Source organism: Ambystoma mexicanum, chromosome 4q (assembly GCF_040938575.1).
Source record: "Ambystoma mexicanum isolate Mex_15411 chromosome 4q, UKY_AmexF1_1, whole genome shotgun sequence".
Taxonomy (NCBI): Eukaryota; Metazoa; Chordata; class Amphibia; order Caudata; family Ambystomatidae; genus Ambystoma; species Ambystoma mexicanum.
Genome location: NC_090928.1, coordinates 333,408,290 through 333,432,071, shown reverse-complemented (window position 1 = coordinate 333,432,071; position 23,782 = coordinate 333,408,290). Strand labels below are relative to the sequence as shown.

General features: G+C 44.8%; 1 protein-coding gene across 4 annotated transcripts in view; it reads right to left on the bottom strand.

The window, feature by feature from the left end:
- FEZ2 (fasciculation and elongation protein zeta 2) overlaps window positions 1–23,782 on the bottom strand; it is a 573,054-nt gene that overhangs the window by 128,333 nt on the left and 420,939 nt on the right. For all 4 annotated transcript variants that reach the window (XM_069607918.1, XM_069607917.1, XM_069607919.1 and 1 more), the window contains exon 5: window positions 19,811–20,079. In XM_069607918.1, the coding sequence (XP_069464019.1) occupies window positions 19,811–20,079 (269 nt within the window). The remainder of the gene's footprint in view (window positions 1–19,810; window positions 20,080–23,782) is intronic.

Sequence of the window (23,782 nt, the reverse complement as noted above, 5' to 3'; positions counted from 1 at the left end):
AAGTATGGCCTTGCCCACATATTTGAAGAAACTGGTCAAGATTCTTTGTGAATTGTCACGGGTAAAGGGAAGGTTGGTAGAGACTAACCCAAGATTGGCCCTGCAGGTAATATGGGAGTACATGGAAGTAAACAGCATGTTCAATCACCTTTTAACACAGCTTTTGTATTTGTATTAGCTAAGAGAAACATTGCTGTAAACTGGAGCAAATACATTCCACAGAGGGTGCCTATCTGGAAGGCTGGCAAGGAAAATGTAATGGCTTGGCACAAGGTAATATTAAAAGAATATGGGGTGCCCAGTCAAATACAAGGTGTTGGGTAAGTGGAAAAACCATCATCAATGACAGAGTAGGTTGGAAAGGGGGGTGAAGATGCGGGTATAAAGAAAAAAGTGCAAAGTTGGGCATACCATTTCTGTGTGAGCAGAGCTGTTCAAAGTATGGAACAATGATGTGTCCTCTCTGAAGGCATGTTATGTGTGCATAGGAGGTCTGTGGGGGGGGCGGGGGGAGAACTGCTTGAATTTAAGATTATGTGTTTTCACCATGTTCTTGTTTCTAGTACAATAACAATTACAAAATGCAAATAAAAGGTTTTATTTTAAAAATAAATCTGTCTTAGGTCTGACTATCCCTTAGTAAGATAGAACTTGGGGCCATGCTACCGTCAGAGGATTCTTGCAAATGTAGTCAAGATATCAAAGATGGAGTGACTCAGTTTCAGGAATACGAGAATGTCCTTAACTTAATGTGGGTTCGGCGTTGCCAGAAGAAGACTCATTTTGGGCTGCCCAACCTTGTCTTAATGGATTCATCAAGAGGAAAGTTCCACAGCTCTTGAGGAAACTGTGCATCCCATGCCCACTGTGAGACAGGCATGGTATCAAGAATAGACACAGACAACTTCGGGTACAGTTTAACAAAGATTTATTAAGTTGAGGTTGGTGAAAGGCCTAACTGGCCCTAACTCTATTGCAGGATTTCCCGCAACTGAGGGATCTAAGGACGTCTTTGTCAGTAAGTCCCAAAAAAAAGTCTGTCTGTGCCTAACCCTATGCCTGCCCTCACTTCGAATAACAAAAGGTTGTGAAGGGTTATTCTCAATTAACTAAATCGTGTAAAAAAGCAAAACGTGGAGCTTATGTTTGCCCCTTTCTTAATTTCTGGATACAGTTCCAAATACTTGCTAGTTTCCACAATTGTTCAACAACTCTCAGGGCTCCCTTCCCCAAGTTCAAAGAAAAGATCAATCCACTATAGTTCCAAAAGGCTTCTCAGGGTTCCTTTTCCTCCAGCTCTTGCCTCCTTTTGGTTTCACACAGTTCAATAGGCCTCTCGGAGCTCCCTTCCGCAAGCTCAAGCCTTTGCTCAATTTTACACAGTTCACTAGGCTTCTCCGGGTTGCCTTCCCTGTGCTCAAGCCTCTTCTGCAGTTTATTCACTTAATAAAATGTCTTTCACCTTTGGGTTTCTCCTTTGTCCAATTCACTCCGTTTTTTAACACTTGGGGATTTTGCACCCACTTCAGTCTTTGCGCAGCTCACCCTTTTAACCTGCGCCTTTTGCTCGCACTTCGCTTCCGCACAGGGTTTCCCTGTTCCCTGTCACCCAGTATCCTTTCTTTGATACCCACAGGGGTTTTCAGAGCATTCAGAAGCTTTCAGTTTCCCATGAAACATCACAGGGTTTCTGTTTTGAATTTTAAACTGGTTTCATTCAATTCTCTTGGAATCGAGATTCACATTGCCTTTCTGGACTACACCTTCCACAATGCACCATTCTTTTAGACTCCCCTCGGCAGCCTTACCGGAGACCTTTGAGAACAGGCGAGTTACTTGAACCACTCTGGTTAAGCAAATGGCTTCAGTCTCTCATGTGTGCATCAGGTCTTGTTCACTCCCAGGGACTCATGGATCACAGTTGCTGCTTGTTGGGCTCTTGTGCCTGCACCCCAACATCACTCCGAAGTCAGGGTCTCACCGCCTGTCCCTCAGACGCTCCTGGGCCAGCCTCGCTGCCCAGGGGAACGAGCAGTCACCGAAGCCAAACGGGAAGGGCAGCTCTGACACCCGGCTCCCTTCCCTCGATCAGACCGGCTCTCTGGAGACATGGCTCCCTCGCCAGGCTTCCGCTGAGCCGCTTGCTCTGCACTCCTTCAGCGCCTTTAAGTCCCACTCTTGTCCAGTCCTCCATGGTCCTTCAGGTACTTCTGCTCTCCGTTCCATGCTGTGGCACATCTGACCTGCAGCTTCACCTTTCCCTTCCACGCTTCTGTGTCTCCAAACTCCTCCTCTGTTCAGCTCACTGTGCTGGATGTTCCCACACCCGGGACACAAATATGGCGCATTAGCCTTAGGCCCCTCAAGTCTCCTGGGATCTGTGCTGGTGACCTGGCTCTGGTCCCAGTCAGAACATGGCTGCCTCCACACAAAAAGGGATCCTCTGCTGGACTCAGCCATGCAGCCTCCCTATTGCTCTCCTAACTGCTGACTAACTCCCTGTTGTGTGCTCCACCTTTTATACACCTGTTCGTCTCTAACAGGCTGTAGGTGTGGAGTCCCAGCTTTACTTGCCTGACCATAATACGTCCAATAAGGTGACATGCCTGACCTTCAGATCTGTAGATTCCATGAGCCCTCTTCCTCGTCCCAGTACTATACTGGTGTTTCTGAGGAGAGATATGTATTACTCCTGGGTGCTTCATCTCAGTATATGGTACAAAGTCAGGGGGTGGGGGGTAGGATATGCGTGACAATATCCTATAAAGAAGGGTGGAGGGAAGGGCGTGTCACTGTCGGGGCGAGGGTACCATGTCTCGCCCATTGGCTCTCGCCTCAATCCCAGTGGATCCTCTACCCAGGTGATCCTCTATCGCTTGTCCACCTCCAGGGTCGGGATACAAAAGCAATGGCCCTACTTGAATAGAAGATCCCCGGGGAATAGATGTGAGAGTGCCTTCATGTTTCTCACGTCACGGATAACTACTTCATGAATAATGCCAGGAACAGACCACAAAAAAATATTGCATTTTCATCCTTGCTCCTTATCCAGGCCCTGAAACGATTTCTCTTATGCAACCAGCATGCCAGCCACCCTCAATCAATTGTTTGATCTAGAACTTTTTGGTATGACCTGAAATTTTTTTAAGAATGTCGTGAAGTTGACACGTCATTATAGTATGACAAACTTTGTTATCTGCCACTTTGTTATCTGGAATGCTCCATTGACCTGCACATCAGTACGAAATCAGACCCCTCTGTAATAAATCATTGCAATTTCTCAACAGACACACAGGATCAGCTAACAAGAAGAAATACCACTGATATACCAGCATGCAACTGTATTTTCCCTTGTAAAGGAAGAAAGTCTGCTCAGCCAAGTTTTCCGGTCCAACAAGTGACAAGTAAAATGCTGGGAAGTTCCATATGTTTAAATCCTGCAATCATTTATTTCAGCCCCACTGCAATTGTGCAAGCATGCTACTCAAGATTATCCTCCGAATTGGTCAGGGGGTAAGCCCTTGTTAGCTTCTATTTGCAGACTCTTCCACAAGCTCATGCATTAACAAATGGCACACCCTTTTATTTTACTTGTTATTTTTTAAGTTTCCCTCATTAGGAATTCACCGGTGGTCTGTGATTGCTGGGAGGAGGCCAGACGTTGAGGACCGGACCTACTACAACATTAGAGGACACCCATTACCTATGCCACCGTTTTAATGCTCTTTACATTCCAGGACCTTACGAGGATGCAGGCCGTGAATATGACTCAATTACTACAATGAAACTAAAATGGAATGGCATTTTGACACCATAAGGACCTGATCAGTAACAGAAAGGAGGATCAAAAAAGAAAACGAATAATATTTTGAATTTAAACTTTATTTGCTTGAAGAAAAAACAGAAAAGTCAAAGAAAATATGAACATACCCTGAAAACAAAGTTGCCCTACATACTCAAAACCTCTATAGAAACCACCATTTAAAATGGTAGATTGTCTGTACTCCTTTGGGACCATAGTTTTTAAGGAAAATCCAATTATGGGGGTAAATGGTGAAATCCAGAATAGCAGGATTGGTTAAAATAAATACAACGCGTAGAAAATAACACCTAAATCAGTAACCGAAAATACGCAGCCAAAGCAGCCATACAGATATTTGCCATAGCAAACGGAAATTAGGTTTCCAATTAGCTCGAACCTTTCTGCACCAAATCACGCCAGAAAGAATGGCATTTGCAAGCGAGCATTAAATAAGTTAGTTGTATGACTTTTCCATAAACGCTTTCACCACTTCAAGTTCAGTAAAGACAGATCTTTCTCCCTCTGTAATCCACTTTAGGATTAGCAGGGTGCAACCCGCATGCCCTCATTCCCATAGAGATCAGGTCCTCCCTGTGACCCAACGTTTGCTAATTCTTTTTTTTTTTTTTTCACTTGAACGCAGTACTGGAGCTTAGGTCGGAGAAAAGAAGCACCCTGCTACCATTCCAATGGGAATGACATGTGTGAGTGATGACCTCTTCCACAGCATCTCTTTTGCCACCGAATCATCTAGAAAAGCTACATCTCTTCACAAAGATCAGTCTCAATAACCAGTTGGGGAAACACCCACGACATGCACGCTATTTGCCCTTCTATAATTCTCACACTTTTCCAATAGCCATTGCAACCTTAACTTTGTCCATAACGTCTGTTGTGCCAACACCACCTTTTTCAGCTGCTTCCAGTCAGCTCTCAGCTGACTGCATCCCAGTCACCACCAACTATTTGCAGGTGTTTTGTTCCCCTTTTTACGAGTCTATATTGTGTGGAGAATCCTGTGGAACCCCACTAAAACTTTGCTTAAATCTCATTGCAGACAGCCATGAAAGGGCAGACACTTCCTGATCCCAATCCTGGGGGTGGTGTACTATGGAGGATCACTTGGGTGGAGAGAAGGCCCAGGGTGGTGGGGTAAGTTTACAGGATGAGACATGGTATTGTTCCTTGGACGATACGAAGATCATTCCCAGAGAAATTATTGCATCTTGTCAAATATCTTAAAATATTAACTTCTCAGAACCATTATTTTATACCCCTACAAATCCTTATCCTACACAATGTCTGACTTTCTCTGCCTCATCTGTCTCAAAAAAGGTTAAACATGCCTAGTCCTATTATAACAACATTGAGGGAGAGAACTCTTTATTTAATCCTTTTAAAGATGTAGAGAAATTGAAACCTTTGTAGAGAAGGCCCCTCAATGCTCAGACCATTAAATAAATACAATCCACTAGGTAAAAAAGCCGAGCACAACACTTGCAAGGAGAACACAGTTTTATTTCTACAAAAATAGAGATGTACCAGCAAAGAACTCTGCTGCCACCGAACGTTCGGCCAAAAGTAGTACAAGCAACATTTTATAAAGACACGCAGCGTCATCAGTGATGTAATTTACATAGGGTGCAAATCTGAATGGCTGGTTGGTGCAACCCTATACATAGGCTACCTGCTCCATATGGGATGCCAGGCCATTGGTCCCAGCCCTGTCTGTCCATCTTCTGTCACGTGGGCCAATCCTCACACGTCAGCAGGCATGGAGTTACAATAAATTGCTGGTTATGCAAAGAAAAAAACAATACATTCTCTCTCTGTGACCTAACATGCACCTGGCACTGTAGACATGGGCTAAAGAGAGACCTTGAGGCCATTGCATCTAACTAACTACAACTCGATACAGGAGCTCAGGTGAGGCAGGCAAGCATAACAGCTCTTGGCAGGGTCAGGCAATTAGCTCTAAGGGCCTTTACTTGAAACCAATTAACCCACCTTAGGGGCATAAAAGGCTGCTGCAAGAAGGAACCACAGAAAGAAGCTGGAGTGAAAGCCGGAAGGTCGAAGGTAGCAGAAGTAGAAGGAGCAGAGCACAAGGCCAGTGTGACCACAGAAGGGACGCCTAAGCAAAGGAAGGGCAGATTTCACCTGCAGACTCGAGTTGGTCCTGTGCTCATAAACCCTGTTTGGCTGTGGCAGCACTGGAAGAGACTGGAGGAAAGAGGCAGTCTTTCCAGCTGCAACTAATTGCTGTGAATGCAAAGATGAAGTTGTGCATCCACCCAACGCCTGTGTGTAGAAGCAAACCGAGGGGAATTAGAGGGGAAGTCTCTCCTTTGATGAGGCTGGACCAGACACACTTGTGCAGCAGGGAGATGTGGGTCCGAGGCGTGCCTGCAGCAGTCGTAGTTGAAGAAAATAAGTCAGGAAGCAGAAGCAGCCCGCAGTTGCAGTGATCGTGGAGTCGGAAAAGTGAAACTCTGTACTCCAAATCAAGTTAAATACCTTGCCGGTAACAGAAGCAGGCTTTCTTTTCACTCATGTGCATGAATATGCACGCGAGAGATGCCCTTGTATGTAGAAGTTGGAAGTCCTATTAACGTGGGAAATGTAACATGTGATGAAAATATCAAAGCAGAAAAACCCAGGTGTTGTAAAACAATTTTCCTTTTCCCCATTGTCAAGCATAACTCAATGCCGAGCAGTCGGGTGACTCTCGTTAACAATGATAATGCTGCCGGTGAAGCTTCTGAATCTTAATGGACTCTCCTGAAGTGTTACAAATACAGTTTCCACATCTTGAGAAGTCACGCATGCAACTTCCTGGAGGCTAAGAAGCTGACATGTAACTTTGAAGTGGCAGTTCAAAGGGAAAACGAAATTGTGTGTGCTTAATTTAATTTCTAAAAGAAAACTGATCTCTTGTAACATCCCAAACAATGAAGCAGAAGTTATAAAAGCAATAGAAGCTGAGCAACGAACAAGTACAGCCCAAGCGAATAGACTGAACCCTTTTACATCATCACATACAGCTCATTTAAGATTCACGATTCTTTAAGAGTTGTTGACGCTGTGTTACCCCAGAGACTTCCAATACTGAAGGTGACAAAGGTTATCTGAGGCTGGGGATAGTGGCACCACAACCTTGGGATAACCACAGAAGAAACAGTGCCATTAAAGCTGGTGAAGGGGACACTACACTTGTTCAACATAATTGTGGTTGGTAACTAGAAGGCAGATGGAAAGGCAAAGAGGCTGCCCTTCCTTGTGACACAAGAGAGAAGAGTGCCTTGCCAACATGTAGAGGTCGGCAAAGTCTTGTGTAAATTGCCTAACTTTACAAATTGCAGTAGCACGTGAGGCCCCGATGAGCAACTGAGGTGTCAGTAGTGAAGTAAATAAGGGGCCATGTTCTTTGCCAATCAGCTCTGTGCTCTCACCCAAGCAAAAATAATCTAACAGGAAGGTTTGCTATCAAGCAAAAGCTAGAGAGCATGTCAGAGTCAAGGTGTGCTTTCTGGAGTAACTGGTTGATAGGGCTTCTTTTGAACACATCAGGAAAGTGCACAGCATCATGAAGATCAAGTTAATGATGTGAAAAGATGCTCTCACTGAAGTTACTAGGAGGTAGTGTGATGGGGTGCCCACCACAAATTATCATGCTGTCGCCAACCACCACTCTACAGTACCTTCGCTACTATCTCCTTCCTTCCTCCTCACTGCTACTCCACCTTCTACTAACACTCTACTGTTATCACTACGTTCACACGACCACAACTACCTCTATGCTGTTACTACTACCACTATTACTCTCACTAAATCTCTCTCCCACTACAGTCACTTCCAATACTGTCGCTACCCCTCTCTACCATCCACTACTACCAACTACCACTTTCTGTTACTACCAAACCTCCCAACTACTACTACCTTCCACTCTATCCCTATTTCACACACTCCATACTCTCCCACCCAATCACTCCACAGACAACCTCTCACCAACAGCTTCCGCACTCAGGTCATGCTCTCCTCCCCTGGTCTCTTTGACGTCCTCCTCCACCTCCTTACCTCACCCAACTAACCAACACTAAACAACTCAGACAGACAGACTTAAATGCCCCACCCCCTCCAGGATTGGCCACTTACCTTATCCAATAGTTTACCTGGCTGAATGGGTGTGACAGGGGCAGGGTGTAAAAGGGATTGTAAGCCACGCCCCTTCATGTAGGTCTGATGACTTTTTGCTAGACTAGTTTTTATTCTCTCTCCCTGGTGGGCTAGTGGAGTTGTTACCACGTCCACCATGGAGGTCTTTCATTAATAGAAGTCCCCCGTGGCTTAGTGCTGGTCCCCAAAGTGCGGGCTCCAGTAGGGTCTGTCGGTTGGAGCTGTGCTCTCGCTGTATTGCGCAATGGTGGTGCTTCTGACGCTGACTCAGTCTCTCCATCTCTCCACTTTGAGTCTCTGCTGGCTACTGCTGTGCTGGGCCAACTGGCATGGCCTGGCTTCCCTACATTCTTTTGCAGCATTGGGGCTGCCCGCCTCCCTGAAGCATCTAGGTGCTGCACCATCATACCCACCACTGCAGATGAAGGTAAGGGGAGGATGGGAGTGTGTCTGTTCACAGACATTGCAGCACCTGCTGGGCATCGAGAATCACGCTCCCTCCCCTGACAGGCCGTGTCACACTATTCACTGAAGAACTTGAGGTCTTTGAAACTTCAGGAAAGTGTTTTTCTTGTGATGGGTACGTATTTGACCGAGACTTCTTTGGTTTCTGCAGGGAGGTACCCATTTCTAACAGTGTCATTGGAGGTGGTCATGTTGGATTATGAAACATTTCCCTTTAACAACTCGGTAACCCATCTGTCTCTTCTAGGTTCACCGGCTATTTCTGTTGCTACACAGCCACCTTTGTTCACTGACAACATGGTAACTCTACTTTTTTCCCAGGGCTTACTAGTTGTCTGTTGTGCCTCTTCGTTCCTCTCCGCCTTGTTGTACTGTTCTCGTATGCGCCTCCTGCAGCTCAGCAGTCCTGTGGTGTCGGTTTTCCTGATGCTCGGTTTCCACGGCTTTTGCTCTGTAAGCGGTGGACCGCCTGCCTCTTCACTTCTCTTCACTTCTCTGCTCCTTTGTCGGGACTAGCCTTATACAGTGGTGGGGGACAAGTGTGAAAGTAGGACATTGAGGCATGAGGGACTAAGGAGACATCCCTGAAAGGGAGAGGAGGGCATGTGGCTTCCTCCAAGGACGCCATTGAGTTTCCCCGAGAGGCACCTCCACCTGGGTGGTCCTCCCTCATATAGCCACTGCCAGGATCAGGGCCAGGTAAGGCCTGCCGTCCCTGCCCACCCTGGGGGAGGCTATCCCAGGGAAAGGAGTGATGATATCCTCAAATCCATCACACCGTCCTCTGCCTTTGATGGATATATAGGTCTGTTTTTTTTAAGATGTGTGTAAAACAGAGTGAAGAAGTGAACAGGATAATGGTGCTCTGAGGTAGATGGAGACAAATCTCAACAGTGCAACCATGCTAATAAATGATTTAAAGAAAATGTCTGTTTATTCAGAACGTTAAAAATACAAATAATTTAGACAAAGATATGCTTCACAATTAATGAAACATAGCACAAAAAAAACTTTTAAAAAAAGTATTAGTGACCAATAAAGGGTGTCATCAGATTGTTGGTTTTCCTGTAAACATACAAGTATAACATCAATACCTCAGGATAGATAATTAATGTACTATTCAACTGTGGTTATATCTACGATGATACAAATGTTCATCTAGTACAAACAAATCGCTAGATTTAGTCTTGACATGTTTCAGTTCTTTACTTGAGTGAGGAGCCTTCTTCAGGAGAATAGAGTGAGGTCACTGTTACTTTAAAGGAGATCTCTATTAATCTTCCCGGTTTAACAATTAGTAGTGCTTAAAAGGTTGATGCCCGTTAACAAAACATAAAAAAGGTATAAGCTATTACTGCTATAAGCAATGAAATCTGCACGAGGCTGAGAAAGCAACAACCATTACCTCGCCTGGTGAGTGCTAGTATTAGAGGCAGAACAGGGATCTTGAATATTCCTTCGTCAAATTGTAGTGCACAAAAATGGGACTATTTAGTCTAGGGGATACATATAAATTGTATAAGACTACAAATTCAGTGAGAAAATTGTATAACTTTGCTCTCATAAAAACGTGCTCTTGTGGGGTCGATATATGCTTACCTGGAGGACTAGTGGTAAGGGTTAATTCTTAATATGCTGTGTCGTCTCAGTCAATCCAAATTTTCTAAAGTGACTGAAATTAGCTTTCTCTGTGTATCGAGGTCTAGGACGAATCTGTAACAAGGGAAATGCGTGTTGTCTGTCAAGTGAAAGATACACACTCAGGGTTGAATTGTGCACAATGGTTCTACATATGCTAACATTTATGTCTGGGGGAAACTATTATTTTCGATTTAATAAACGCTATTCTTACCTAGCGTTTGTTTTCAAATGCATTTAGATAGATGTTAATAAACCATTCGTAGAGCCCACTCTCAGTCGAGAGATTACGATGGTCAAATGACATCAGTGTGTAGCAGAAAATGTCATTACGGGCAATCTACAAGAAAACAATATATTGACAAAAAGGTTTTACTACGGGATTCAGAGTCTTTATCAAAGATTCTAATTAGAATTAAACTTAAAACTTATTCCACCCAGCATCTAAGATACTACTTAAGGTGACGCAGTCTTCCTGACCGTATACATTTAGTCAAATCCTTTCTTATACAAACCCTGGTTAAAGTCTAATTTCAGACATAAATGAAGACCACATGGTCGTGTCAACATTGGTGTATAAATCACGTTGACATTGCAGGGGTACAGAAACCGTCCCGCATCTGTTTCGTACTTCCAGACCTTAATACTAGGCTCTGTCATGGCCACAGGTCAAGGGCCACTATCTTTGTCATCTAAAGGGTCCAAATGGACCCAGTCCTGGTGACTTTTGCGCCAGGCTCATGAAAAAGTGTGCTTTGCTCACTTGGTGTCTAGGGCACATGCATCGAGGCCGGGCGTGGCCATCAGGAAACATTGGGGAGCACGTGCAGCAGTCTCTGGGAGTGGCAAGGTGGAGCCAGAAGGCGGGGCCAAAAGGGAGGGGCCGGGACCAGGCTATTTAAGCCACCCCCACCCGCATACAAGCGCTTCGCGTTAGTCTGCTTTCAGCAGCGTAACGCTTACCGCCTCCTGCAGAATTCTTACCTGTTTCCAGCTCACCATCTCAATGCGCATCTCGCCTGGCAACAGTGCATCTTCTTCAGCGTGCACCTTACCTGCTTCCAACAATTCCACCGCTCAACGTGCATTTTACCGGCCTCCTGCAATTCCATTGCCTGCAGCGCATCGCATCTTACCCAATTCCCATGGTCATCGGAGTCGGAGCGCATCCTCACCTGTTACGGACGTCTAGCTACGCTGGAGTTGTTCTTCTCACCCAACATCTTCACGGATCCATGCATCCAGTAATCGCTGGCAGGTCTTTGGATAGCCGCTTCCCGTCTGACGCCGCCAGGCCATCCCTGCAAGAGAAAAGAACATACAAAGTTAGAAACTGCATAAATATCTTACGCTTGGCTGTGCAACACCACAGCCTTGAGTTCGACCCTGAATGCCAACTTACCTTCTAATTGAGAGCTTCACAATCCCATTTGGCACCATTTGGACTCGCTCCCAACACCGCGACTCCGCGTGGCCATCTTCACACCTATTGGGGAGAGAAAAGACATTAAAAGGGTTACGAACAATAATCACAGTGAAAAGACATTGCAAAAGGATACGGACAATAATCATTGTTAAGAACACTTACCTTCAAAGTGATACGGTCACAGCCGGTCTGGGCCACCACATCCACGGACCAGTGAAGCAACTAGATCCACCTAAGGCGCCCCTGCTGATGAGAAGCAGGACGGAGAGCTCATCCTCACAAGAAAACAGGTAAGCATATATGGGTGAACGCACACTCATCTCATTCTGGAACAAAGGGTTAGAGGGAAATCACGACCCAACCACAACATTCTCACTACCTCTTGTATTCTCTCAGAGGCAGTGCCAGCAATCAGAGCAGCCCACACTACAGCAGCTGGGGAAGAAACCTGATCCAGGGGAGCCAAGTCCAGGAAGGGCTCCAACCGTGCCCCAACGTCCTCGCAGAGACCAAGTGAGCATAACAGACACATATCATTTGCGTCGGCCTTCTATTATTTTTAGTTTCCTACCATGGCGGTCCGGAAAACACAGAGAAAACCGATAAACACTGAGGCGGCCATTTAGGAAAGGGAACCGCTCACAGGGTCTATTGCACCTTTTTTCATTTCAACTCAGTATCTTGCGGTACTCTAAACCGCAGAGAAAGGCAGAGACACCTTTAACATTAAGGGCGGCCATAATGGAACAGAATCCGGCTGTGCCCATATCGTTGTCTTAGCTAAGCAAAGACAACTGGGCAGAATCCGACAGATTTAGTTGTGAAAAAAGTCGACGGTGTTAGTCATGAACTGGGTAGTTATTTACCACACAGTCTTGGCTGCAAAATTATGCTGCCAAACCCAAATGTAGTCATATACTTTCCTTCCTGAGAGGGACCACTCAGTATCAACCTAAACTGATCTGATTCTATGCCATTGTAACGCTCACCTGATTCCCACGGAGGCGCAGGTCTGGCTTCGAGTGCTGATGCTTCTTCAATGGTGAAGCGCAGGACTCTGAAGATGGACAGGAAGGGCCCTCTACTCTGGCTTCTCCGGCTCGCAGGAATATTCCCCTGTGCGTGAAAAGGGAGTATTACCTTCTGACTGAGTTATGCTCAAGCCTCCCACTCTCTTCCAACCCTCCACGATACCCTTTCACGATTCCCCGTGAAGTCTCACCTTAGGGTCAGGAAGGATGAGCTCTCCATCCTGCTTCTGATGCAGGGGCGCGTTGAAACCCAGTTACTTCACTGGATTGAGGATTGATGGGAGTTCAGGTAAGCTTGACTATTCAGGTAAGGCTCTGTAAAAGTTCTGTTGCAAGTTCAAAAGTCCAAGCTTAATAATAATGTTCATTGTCTTTTTGCAGCAAGCGCTAATGCTTATGTCTTTTTTCCCCTTAGGGGCCGGGGTTCGGAATGCCGGAGATATGGCGCCGACCTGAAGTGAAACGTGCAGTTCCAGTTCCAGTAAATGGCAGGTTAGTTCTGGATGAGCGCTCGGGAACTGTCTTTGCATACGCTCATTCAATGTCTTTGTCTTTTTTCCCCATAGGGGCCGGGGTACGGAAAATGCCTGGAAGCGGCAAGACCCGAAATGAAATGGGAATGACCCAACAGGTAAGTCTTATTCCCTTCCTTCTCTCACCTCTTATTCTTGTCTTTTTCTCTAGGCTCTGGGAAGTGGCTGTGTATCCGGATGATCGCTGCTGAAGATGGAGGAACCCAGGAAAGGTGAGTGAAATGCAGCGCTGCAGCGATCGTAACGAAATGCTTTTAAAAATAATGTCTTCCCTTTCAGGATCGTCGGTGATGTCTCCGTGGTGCAGATTTAGCTGGTATGGTCTCTTGTCTCCCTTTGCAGGTGACCCAGGATGCTGACAGGCATGGCTGAAATCCAGATGCAGGAGCTGACACGGTGAGCGTCCAGCTGCGAGGAGCAGAACAACGCGAAGCATGAGTTGCTGATCGGGTGTGGTTTAAATAGCTTTGGAAGAAGTCCCAAGTGTGTATCCTTCCTCCGATCAGGTATGTATCCTTCCCCGACCACACCCAGGTGGAAAGTAGTCCCACAGGTAAAGTAGTTCCATTCAGGCCTCAAGAGGGCCTGGATATGGCAGAATGGTCTGCATCAGGTAAGTGCACATTAAAACACTTGAACACATGTCTAGCTTTATGAGCCTGGTGCCTAAGGCGCCAGGACAGAGGTCCAACATGAGCCTGGTGCCAAAGGCGCCAGGACTGCGTCCAAAGGGCCCCAGCTTGGCCCCGCTGGCACTCCCCTGGGGGAAATGATGCCTGCCTCTGGGGTTGCTGGGTCGGACCTGGCTCCTTGGAGGAAGGCATCATGACAGCCATTCAATGGCTTCATTAAGTCCCCTACTATCACTTTTTGTTTTAAAAATAAGTTCTTGTTCTGTATGTAGTAGTTTATGATTTCTTATGATTTGGTTCTCACCTATGACCACCATGAGTAAGGTCCATTTAAATTCTTCAAAACCATGTTTTTCCAAAAAATGCTTCACCATTGGTGCTTGTACTATCTTATTTTTAATGCAACTTTTATGTTCAATAATGTGGGTCTTCATTTTCCTATTAGTTTTTCCTATATAGAATAGCCCGCACGGACAAATTATCATATAGACCACATGATCAGAGTTGCAATTCGAAAAATCTTTTTGTATCCAAGGTCTGTTGATACCAATACCAATCTCTTAGGTTTTTGAAGTAAGTGTGCATATAGTACAATGTCCACACAGATAGTGTCATGTTATGGGGTTCAGACCAGATTGGCTGGTTATGCTTGCCATGGGTACAGTTCTAGTTTTGAGCTTGCTGCGACTACCACAGTTACCAATAGATGTTGTCTTTTTGCATGCAAAGAAGGGAATATCTAAATTTGAGATGGTAGTCGAGCAATTAATTTTTCTCAGTACTCTTATGGAAGGTTTACTATAGTTTGTCTTCTTCATTGCTCCATTGCTTCATCATTCCATAAGAGTACTGAGAAGAATTCATTGCTACACTACCAGAGTCACCATATCAAGCATTTGTATTTTGTATTTTTTTGTATTTGTTTATTATGTGTATTGCGCACCAAACCTTGAGGTAGCTGGGCGCTTGAGAAACTTAGTGGTTACATACAGAAAGTGCAATACAGTCTTTTCACAGTCATGTGAGATATCAACAATGAGGGACCCTGGTTACAGGTGGGTTCGGCAGGAGATCATAAGCATGGAATCAGAAATGACAGACAAGAGAATAGCAACGTAGGTCAGAAAAGGTCTGTTTACATGGTGGAGGGCTTGTGATGGGGAGAGCTATAGCTCAGGCAATTTTTTATATTGGTTTTAAAGGTGAGGAAGGAGGGTTCTTGTCTGAAGGGGATGGGAATGGAATTCCAGCATTTGGCTGCTTGCACAGGGAAGTTAGCACCACCGGCTGTTTTTAGATTGAATCTAGGTACCACCAGGTTGTGGGAGAATATCTGGTAGTGCGTGTAGGTTGGTGTTTGCAGATTTTATCCGCCAGGTATTTCGGGGCCGAGTTCGTGAGGCATTTGTGCATGATGGCCAAGGTGCGTAGTGTGATTCTATCACGAATGGGTAGCCAGTTGGCGTTCTGTCTGTGATAAGAAATGTGGCAGGATCTGGGGAGGCTGGGGGCTGCTCTCAGATAGTTATTCTGAAGTACCTGGAGTTTATTTAGGTTGTGTTCAGATGAGCCCAGGAATAGAGTGGTGCAATAGTCGAGTTTGGATAGATTTGAAGGAGAACTTGCCTTATGGACAGTTTCTTAGGCTGAAACGTAACAGCACTCGCCTTACATCTAATGAGGAGGAAGCATAACACAAAGAAAAAGCTTAGAAGAAGATATCCTAAAATGGGATTAAAAATGCAGCAAAGCGGGCTTCTAATAATAGAGCTGCCCTATTAGAACACAAAACAAAAAAACGCTGAAGACAGCTTGGTATGTGTCAATACGTTCACAAATCATAGTTTTGTGATTCAGGATATCATTTGAAAGCATTGGAACATATTTAGAACTATCAGCTCAAATTTAGATATTCCCCGTAGATGTGAATCCACCCCTCTCCTGAGACTCGCTGCCACAACCTCCATTAGCTTGATGAAGACCCGTGGGGTGGAAGTTAGCCCAAATTGCAGAACCCGAAACTGATATTGAGAGCTGCCAATGGCGAACCTCAGGTATTTTCTGTGCTTCGTATGTATTGGCATATGAAAGTAAGCATCCTGAAGGTCCACAGATACCAACCAATCCTGGAGTTGGAGGGCCTGAAGGATCTGAGAAAGTGTAACCATCTTGAACTTGTCTTTCCTTAGGAACTTGTTCAATTCTCGCAAATCCAAGATGGGTCTCATTCCTCCGTCCTTTTTTTGGAATTAGAAAATATGGGGAGTACCAACCCTTGTTCCTCTCTGCCGCAGGTACCGGTTCTATAGCACGTTTCTCTAGCAGGTCCAAAATCTACTGCATAAGGAGCGGGTCTGGAAACATCAAAGAATTGTTCCCAGGTGGATGATTCTGATGCGTGGGTAGGAAAGGCAGGCAGTAACCTTGAGCAACCGTTTCCAATGCCCAAGCATCTGAAGTAATAGTCTGCCATTCTGTCAGATGTTGAGTTAACCTGCCTCCTACTGATGTCTTGTGATGTAAGACCTCAGAGGGGTTTTGGGGCGGCTGAAGCAGATGCTGAGGGTAAAGCAGCACCTGCATATGCAAACTTAGTACCTTTGCCCCGTCCACCATGGGTAAATCGTCTCTGGCCCCTTTGAAGTGGCTGTCCTCTGCCTTTTACAAATGTGGCGTACTAGCAAAAGGACCTACCCCCCCCAGGGCGTACCCTAGGGGCAGTGTGGAGTTTGTCTAGTTTTTGGCCACCACATTGGAAGTATGCAACTTCTCCAAACGGTCATCAGCATTTTTACCAAATAGATGGGTGCCGTCAAAGGGCATATTCAGAAGTCTAGATAGCACACCAGGAACAAATCCAGATGTCCGCAACCACGCAAAATGCGGATTGTGGTACTAGCCTTCCCGTCCTGGATAACATTCAAGAAACCATCTCGTTCCTCCCCTTCTGGGAGACGGTCAGCCGCCATTGAAGCACACTCCCAAAGGGTGTGGATGAATCTTGCCAGCGTGTATGTGGCATTTGCAGACATTAGCGCCATGCTGCATACCGAGAAAACTTTCTTGGCCATGGCGTCAACCTTTTTATCGTCACAATCCTGCGGGATTGTGGGATATGCAGCTTGTCTTCCTGACAAAGTTGCAGCTTGACCAACCAAGCTTTCTCGGGTTTGACATTTAGATAAATATGGAGGCTTTGCTGGACACGTTTTTCTGTAAAGCCTTGTGAAAAGGGAGGATAGGATCTTCTTGTGGTCCTCTATCAAGTATGTCCATGAGGTCTTCTTGTTTATAAACGGGTGTAGGCCTAGACCACACCATATATTCCATGACCCTGTTCATAAGTGACCTATATTTACTCTCAGTATGTTTCTCTGGTTCAGGCTTGCTCAAATCTATCTCTGGGGAGGTATCTATTCCGCTTTCTTCCTGCAAGAAATCCTGCAGATCTTTCAATATGACATTTCAATCTGACCTCTTCTGGAATTAGTTCTTCTGGAATGTGAGGTCTAGCACATACTAGACCAAAGGGTCTTTCTGTATCTGAATTCTCTCCCTCCTCATAAATTGAGGATAAAGCTCTGAAATAATCAGAAATGGTAGAGGTGTGTAGCTCTTTGCCAATGAGGAAGGAGCAATAGCAGTCATTACAGGAGGAGTTAAACTTGTCAATGTCAACGTCATTGGCCTCGATGGATTTGTGATTGGCCTCGAGGACGTCGATAGAATCTACAACAGCTTCAACGTTTGACAAATTCGTCGAAGGGATTGAAGTGATCGGCGTCAACAGGGTCGACGTTCGAGGCGTCGAAGAGCTTTCTTTCAACAGAGGTGCCAAAAGGTGTCGATGATGCAGTTTTCTGCGTCGATGTGTGAGACAGTTTGTCACGCTCTCGCGGAGTATGTCTTGCCGAGGTTGACAACTCACAGCTTTTGTCTCTACCAGGTGTTTCTGCTGGGGTATCGCCTTTAGGTGTCTCAGAGGGGGGCAAGGCTGCGTTCTCTAACACCTTCATCATTCTTTTAACGCAAATCCTCTCACTGTGCCGGGGAGCTGTTTTTGGAAAGGCATGTTCCTCTCTCCGGTGAACTGGAGGATGATGTCGAGGGCGATCTGTGACACTTCTTTTTTACTGTGCTTCGAAGCGTATGTGTGATGCGATCCGCTCCGAGATCTAGATCAGGAGTGTTTTTTTCGTCGAGGAGACTGTAGTCTCGACTCGTCTGAGGTACATTTGGTGGGGGTAATGGATTTTTTTAGGCCTACCCCTCTCCAGCTTCCCTCTGTGCTCCCTTAAGCCTTTTACTGTCATCGATCGGCACTCTTTGCACTCCAAACAGGGATGCTCTGCCCCAAGGCACCATAGGCAGACTCTGTGGGGGTCTGACAAGGACATCTTTGCCCCACAATCTTTGCACTTTTTGAAGCCGGATTGGGGTGCAGATGGAGCCGACGAAGAGGCCATCTTGTACCGAGGAATCGAAGGTTTTCTTGACAAAAACCCAAAGAATTAGTTCTCTTCACAGAACCGAGCATCATGTTCACGAAGCTCATGAAGCGCGGAAAGACGGAACTGAGCATCGGACGCTGCGTGCAACTATTTACACCACTGATGACGTCGACTTTGAGATGGAGGCCTTCAAGGGACATCGACTCGACAGTCATCGACGCACAGCATTCTCTACTGAAAAAAAAGTTCTGAAGCAGCAAGCTGGATATGGAAATATCAAAGATAAGGAATACGTGGGAGGACACAATCTATTCGAAACAGCTTATTGTGCACCTGCAAAACAAACACTCCACCACAGTGGAACAAAAACGAAATGCTACACCAACAGCTTTTCAAAACACCACCAGACACAGTTTAAGGAGGTCTGTTGTAAAGTTGGTGGGCCTTAAAGGACTTTTGAAAGCCTTTTACCTTTGTAACCAAGTCTCTGGGGAAAAGACAGCTCCGTATTGTTCCATAGAGTTAGTCGAGTGTGGCTGCTAACGGAAAGAGTTGGGGAAGGGAGTCATGACTTCAAAAGGAGCACTATAAAAAGGGCAAGAATGGAGTTCAGAGCAAGGGTTGTTTTGGTGAGGTCAGGTGGGGAGGAAGAACAGTGGAATGGAGAGTGGAGGAGACTGGTGGAGATTGTTAGAGGTGAGGTATCGACTGTGAGAGAGTTGTACCTTTGTACAAGAGTGTGTGTGAATGATTGTTGGAAGTTGTGAATGAAGGTTAGAGAGAGTAAGTGACCAAGGGAATGAGAGTGAGAAGAGTATGAGAGAATGTAAGAGGTGACTGTCAGTGGGAGGGGAGGAGAGTGGAGAGTAGAGAGGAAAGGATCAGAGAGAGAGAGAGGGAGCGAGAAAGTGTAGATACGAGTTTGTGTGACCATCATAGGGACAGGAGGAGGGAGTATACAGGAGAGAGAGGAGGTGAGGAAAACAACATTGGGGATAGGAATGCACTGGGCATGAAAAAGTGCAGAGAGCGAGGGACTGGGCATTTGAAAAGGCACCAGTTCCTACTGAGAACCTGACAGCAAAGTCCCGAAGGGAGTGATATAGAAAAACATCTGTCCTAGTCAGAATCTTAAGAGAGTAGGTGTTACCCATCTCTGGTGGCCAGCCATGTGAATAGGCAAGCCTGGGCTGGAGAGGTAAGAAGCCCATGGGAGACGAGAGAGGATGTTGCCAGTGTGCCATTTTCTGTCCAAATATCATCAGGTTTTTCCACATAATTTGAGTTCTGCCAAACAGAAACCCTATAACCATCCTCGGGAGTCTGTATATTAAGGCAAATCTGTCACAGCATTACCTTCTCTTGGTTTCTTACGGAAAGTGGGCTTTCCCATGTCACTGGTCATTTAACTTAAAAAAAAAAACAAAGTAAGGTTTTACACTTAAATGCAAGGAGCCACAATTCTAATGATGAAACACATGGTTTAGAAGCAAAATGGTACGAACAGCCTAGATACTCTAATGTATGCTAACTTTGCAGTGCTAGTGGCCATTACCAGGGGTACGAGGACCCTACAAGCTATTGCTGAAAGGACATTAAGCTATGCAATTCCAATACGTAGCCACAAGTAGACAGCTCTCGTCCATCTCCTCTCACCGTTCCAGGCATGTGGCTTCTTTCTTGTCTGCCGTTGACCGGACTGGCATTCTTCAGCTTCTTTTTCTTCTTTGCCGACTCCTTGTGCTCCTTCTGCTTGTTCTGCACTTCTATGAGGACAGAAATGAAGCTATTCTTCACCTCCTTCTCATACTCCAACTCATCCCGTAGTGCCAATTGTTGGACCAACTCCTCAGAGTAGTCTTTTATCGTGGTCTCAATCTCTTCCAGAAGTTCGTTTAACTCTGCTACAGATAGTCTCTTCACCCCTTCAATGCAAAGAAAAGAAAAAACTGAAATCAATTACCTGGCACGCTGCTTCAATTTGTATTAGCCGTCAACCTTAACCAAAGCAGTTACTGTGAGAATCTCTGACAACGGCATAACATTTGACAGAAGCCGTACATTGACTGCTTCAGCTGCATAACACAACCCACGAAGAGGAAGTGACTTTCCCATCTTCTTTGCCAGAGAAATCAATCTTTAGTCCAACTATAAGAGTCTATAAAGTACCTGAAAAACTGTGAAAAACCTGGGATTTGTTTTTGTGAACTTTTCTGTCATCTTAAAAAGCAATATACCGTCCTGAAGAGGGCCACAACTAAAACAGCAGAACACCAGGGATGGTGTTGATGTAATCTGTGTGCCGGAACATATGTAGACATTCAGTAGACACTATAATTGATGTGTCTTTTTCCTACAGCATCAGAACTTTTATGCTGTCCATTCATAGTATGTTCCCCTAAAAATGTTTAAGACAATCAATATTTTGAAAACAGTTTGTCAAGGTGATCTGTTACAACTTGTCACTATACTAACGTTAGACACTACTAGTAGAAAAAATGGGTTTTTGCTGGACTATTTAATACTTGAGTTTTTCAATTTGTTTTAAGTTTGTGAGGGGCCTTGTGGAAAGCGCCCACCATATTTTTTTTGTTACTAAAATGTGATTAAAAATGTGTTTTTTACTTTGCTTACTCTTTGGAAAATAACATTTGTTTTGTGAGACTCTCAGATAGATGAAATAGATAATCTATCCCCATCTCCCTTTTCCCTGATCAAAGTCTAAAGTGCACTAAAAGAGGGGTAATTGAGCTTTTCTTTTGCGTGTTTTACACTTTACAATTAGTCCCTACTTTAGCTCAATCCCACTGTAACAAAAAATCGGGACCCACCCTTTGCTTACGCCTGGAATGTAGGAGCCTTAACCACAAACAAATTGGAAAGTACTTGCTTATGTTAACAACTGGAGCAAAGATAGTCTTTCTGAAGGATACACACAGACCAAATGCTGTACTGAGGTGGCCTCATTCAGGAGTAAACATCGCTATTATTCTTGTTATAACAATAATGAAAGTACATAGGTCAATAGATTTCAAACTGGTCAACATGAATAGTTCCCTGTAGCCAGGTGCATAGCATTACTGGGCCGCCTATCTTTGTATTTATTTTGATTTATAAAGCACCTTACACAAAAGCACTGGACAAAGCAATAAGCGGTAAAATAACCAAAAGTGTACAATCAGGTTGGAAAGTCAGATAAGGGAGATAGGAGATGGTCTTTGAGGTGGGTTTTGAACAGAGTTATGGAGGAGAATTGACAAGGGAAAAGTATTCAAAAATATTGGAGCAAGCAGAGAAAAAGATACAAGAAATTGAGATTGAGACTGAAGAGAGCAATCAAGGTAGTAATAAGTGAGAAGAGAAGTCAGATAAGGAGGAGCAAGGTGGTTCAGACATTTAAAAACAAGACAGTGAAAAGGAACAATAGGCGGGAGCCAACGTAGAGAGGGCAGGGCAGGGCGATTAGATTCATGAGCGGATAGAGAAAAAATAAGATGAATACAGTAGTTATAGATTGAGCGGACGGGGGCAAGTTTTTTAAACAGGACAGCCAAAGAGAATAGAAGAGCAATAGAATAAATGGAAAAACCTATGACGAAAGACGAAGTTTAGTAGCATGAGTGCTGAGAAATGTACGGGCCCTTCCTAAATTGTACAGCTGATGCCGACAAAAATTGAGAAATAGAAGATATTGGTTAAGTAAAGAAAACAGAAGAGTCTAAAATAATACTCCCTCTCCTACTGCCCAAAATGTGGGTAATAGAAGAAGAGGGGGGAAGCGAATAGAAGGCGGGGGAGGGACAGTGGAAGCAGGAAAGAAGATCACCTATGATTTTGAGGGATTGCAGTGAAGAAAGTGAGAAGCCACCCAAGTCTGGTGGGCGAGTAGACAGGCAGAAAGGTTAGAGTGAATTTCAGAAGAAAAAGAGGAAAAGTAAAGAAAGATCTGGGATTCATCAGCATAAAGGGGGTGGAAGACTCCAACGGAAGAGGTAATAGCGTCAATTGGCTGGTTTATAAAGAAGACATTAGAGGACCAAGAATAGAGTCCTGGGAATCGCAATAGGTGAACGGTGAGTAGGGGAAGATTGTTAGAGCCAGGAGACAGAGAAAGTACGGGAAGATAGATGTGAGGAGAACCAGTCCAGGACCAGGCCACGAAAGCAAAGATTGTGGAGAGAGGAAAGCAGGATAGAATGATTCACATTATTAAAAGCCACAAAAAGATAAAGTACAACAAGAAGAGAGGAGTGCTTGGAATATCGGGCAGTGAGAAGGGAATTTGAGACTGCAAGAAGAGCTGTTTCAGTGGAATGTGAAGGTCAAAAGCCAGATTGGTGACTGGGAAGAAGAGAATTAGAAAGGACAGGAGGGGAAATCTAAACGTTCCAAATGTTTAGATAGGACAGGCAGAAGAGAAATATGGCGAAAGTTAGCAGGAGAGGAATGGTCCAGGGAAGTTTTTTTTTCAGAATGGGAAGGATCAAACTGTGTTTGAATAGAGAGGGAAACACAGCATGGAAAGAGAGGAGTTGAATAACTAGAGGAAGGGGATAAGACCGGGATAAACTGATGGGATAAATGTTGAAAGTAAAGGGTCAGTGGGAAGTAGGTTTGGCCCTAGAGAGAATGGTAAAGGAAGCAGGTGCATAGCACTTCTGGGCCACCTATCTTTGAGATAGATACCTCTGATTAACAGGTATGACCTTAACGTAGATTTCCCAGAGTTATATGAAGAGGTGAGAAGGAACACTGCAAAAGAAGTGGCTGTTAAGGTAATCTTACTTGGAGATTTCAATGTCTTACGGGACCCTTACCATGATAGTAGAAGGAGCATGCCGTGTTACCATTTAAAGCATTCCTGGTAATACACCAATTAATAAGAGTACCACAAGCTCATTTGGAGAGTTCACACTTTCACTTATCACTCCATTGTGCACGACTCTGCCTCATGCACAGGTAATATCTTCATGTCAAAATCAATAGTGAGAATGATCAACGGTTGCGACATATTTTCACGTACACTTTCAGACCAGAGTTCACTTAGGCTACTGCTGGAGATAACCGTGGCTAAACCGAAGCTACAAACCTTGCGATTTAAGTCACAGGCAACTGATAGATCCGTTAACTTCAAAGAAACTATTCAATTGGAAATAGAGATGCATTTGCAGCCACATGAAGGAACAGGCTATGGCGTGTGAGGCATGCAATCCCTACATCAGCGGAATGTGTGTATAGTCAAAGAAACCTGGCTACTTAAAGACATGAAGAATGGGCTTACTGCCTTTGCAGTGGAAATGTACACTCTATAGTGAGCATATTAAAGGACAGGTGGGCATAACTATGGGCACTGTGATGTTGGCATCATGGAGACAAAGACAACAGATTTAAAGTGCAACAAGTGGCTTTTATAAATGAATGTGTAAGGATGGAGTAAGGCCTAACTTGCCCTATGCTAAGGTGGGATTTCCCTACCTAAAGAAAGTAAGGATAGTCTGTGTCAGTAAGTTCAACTGAAAAGACTTTGTGTCCAAAACCTATGCTTGCCGTCACTACTAAGACAAAACAATGTGTCGGGATGTCAACCATAAACTAAACAGTGTTCCAAAAGTAAAGTTCTGAGCTATT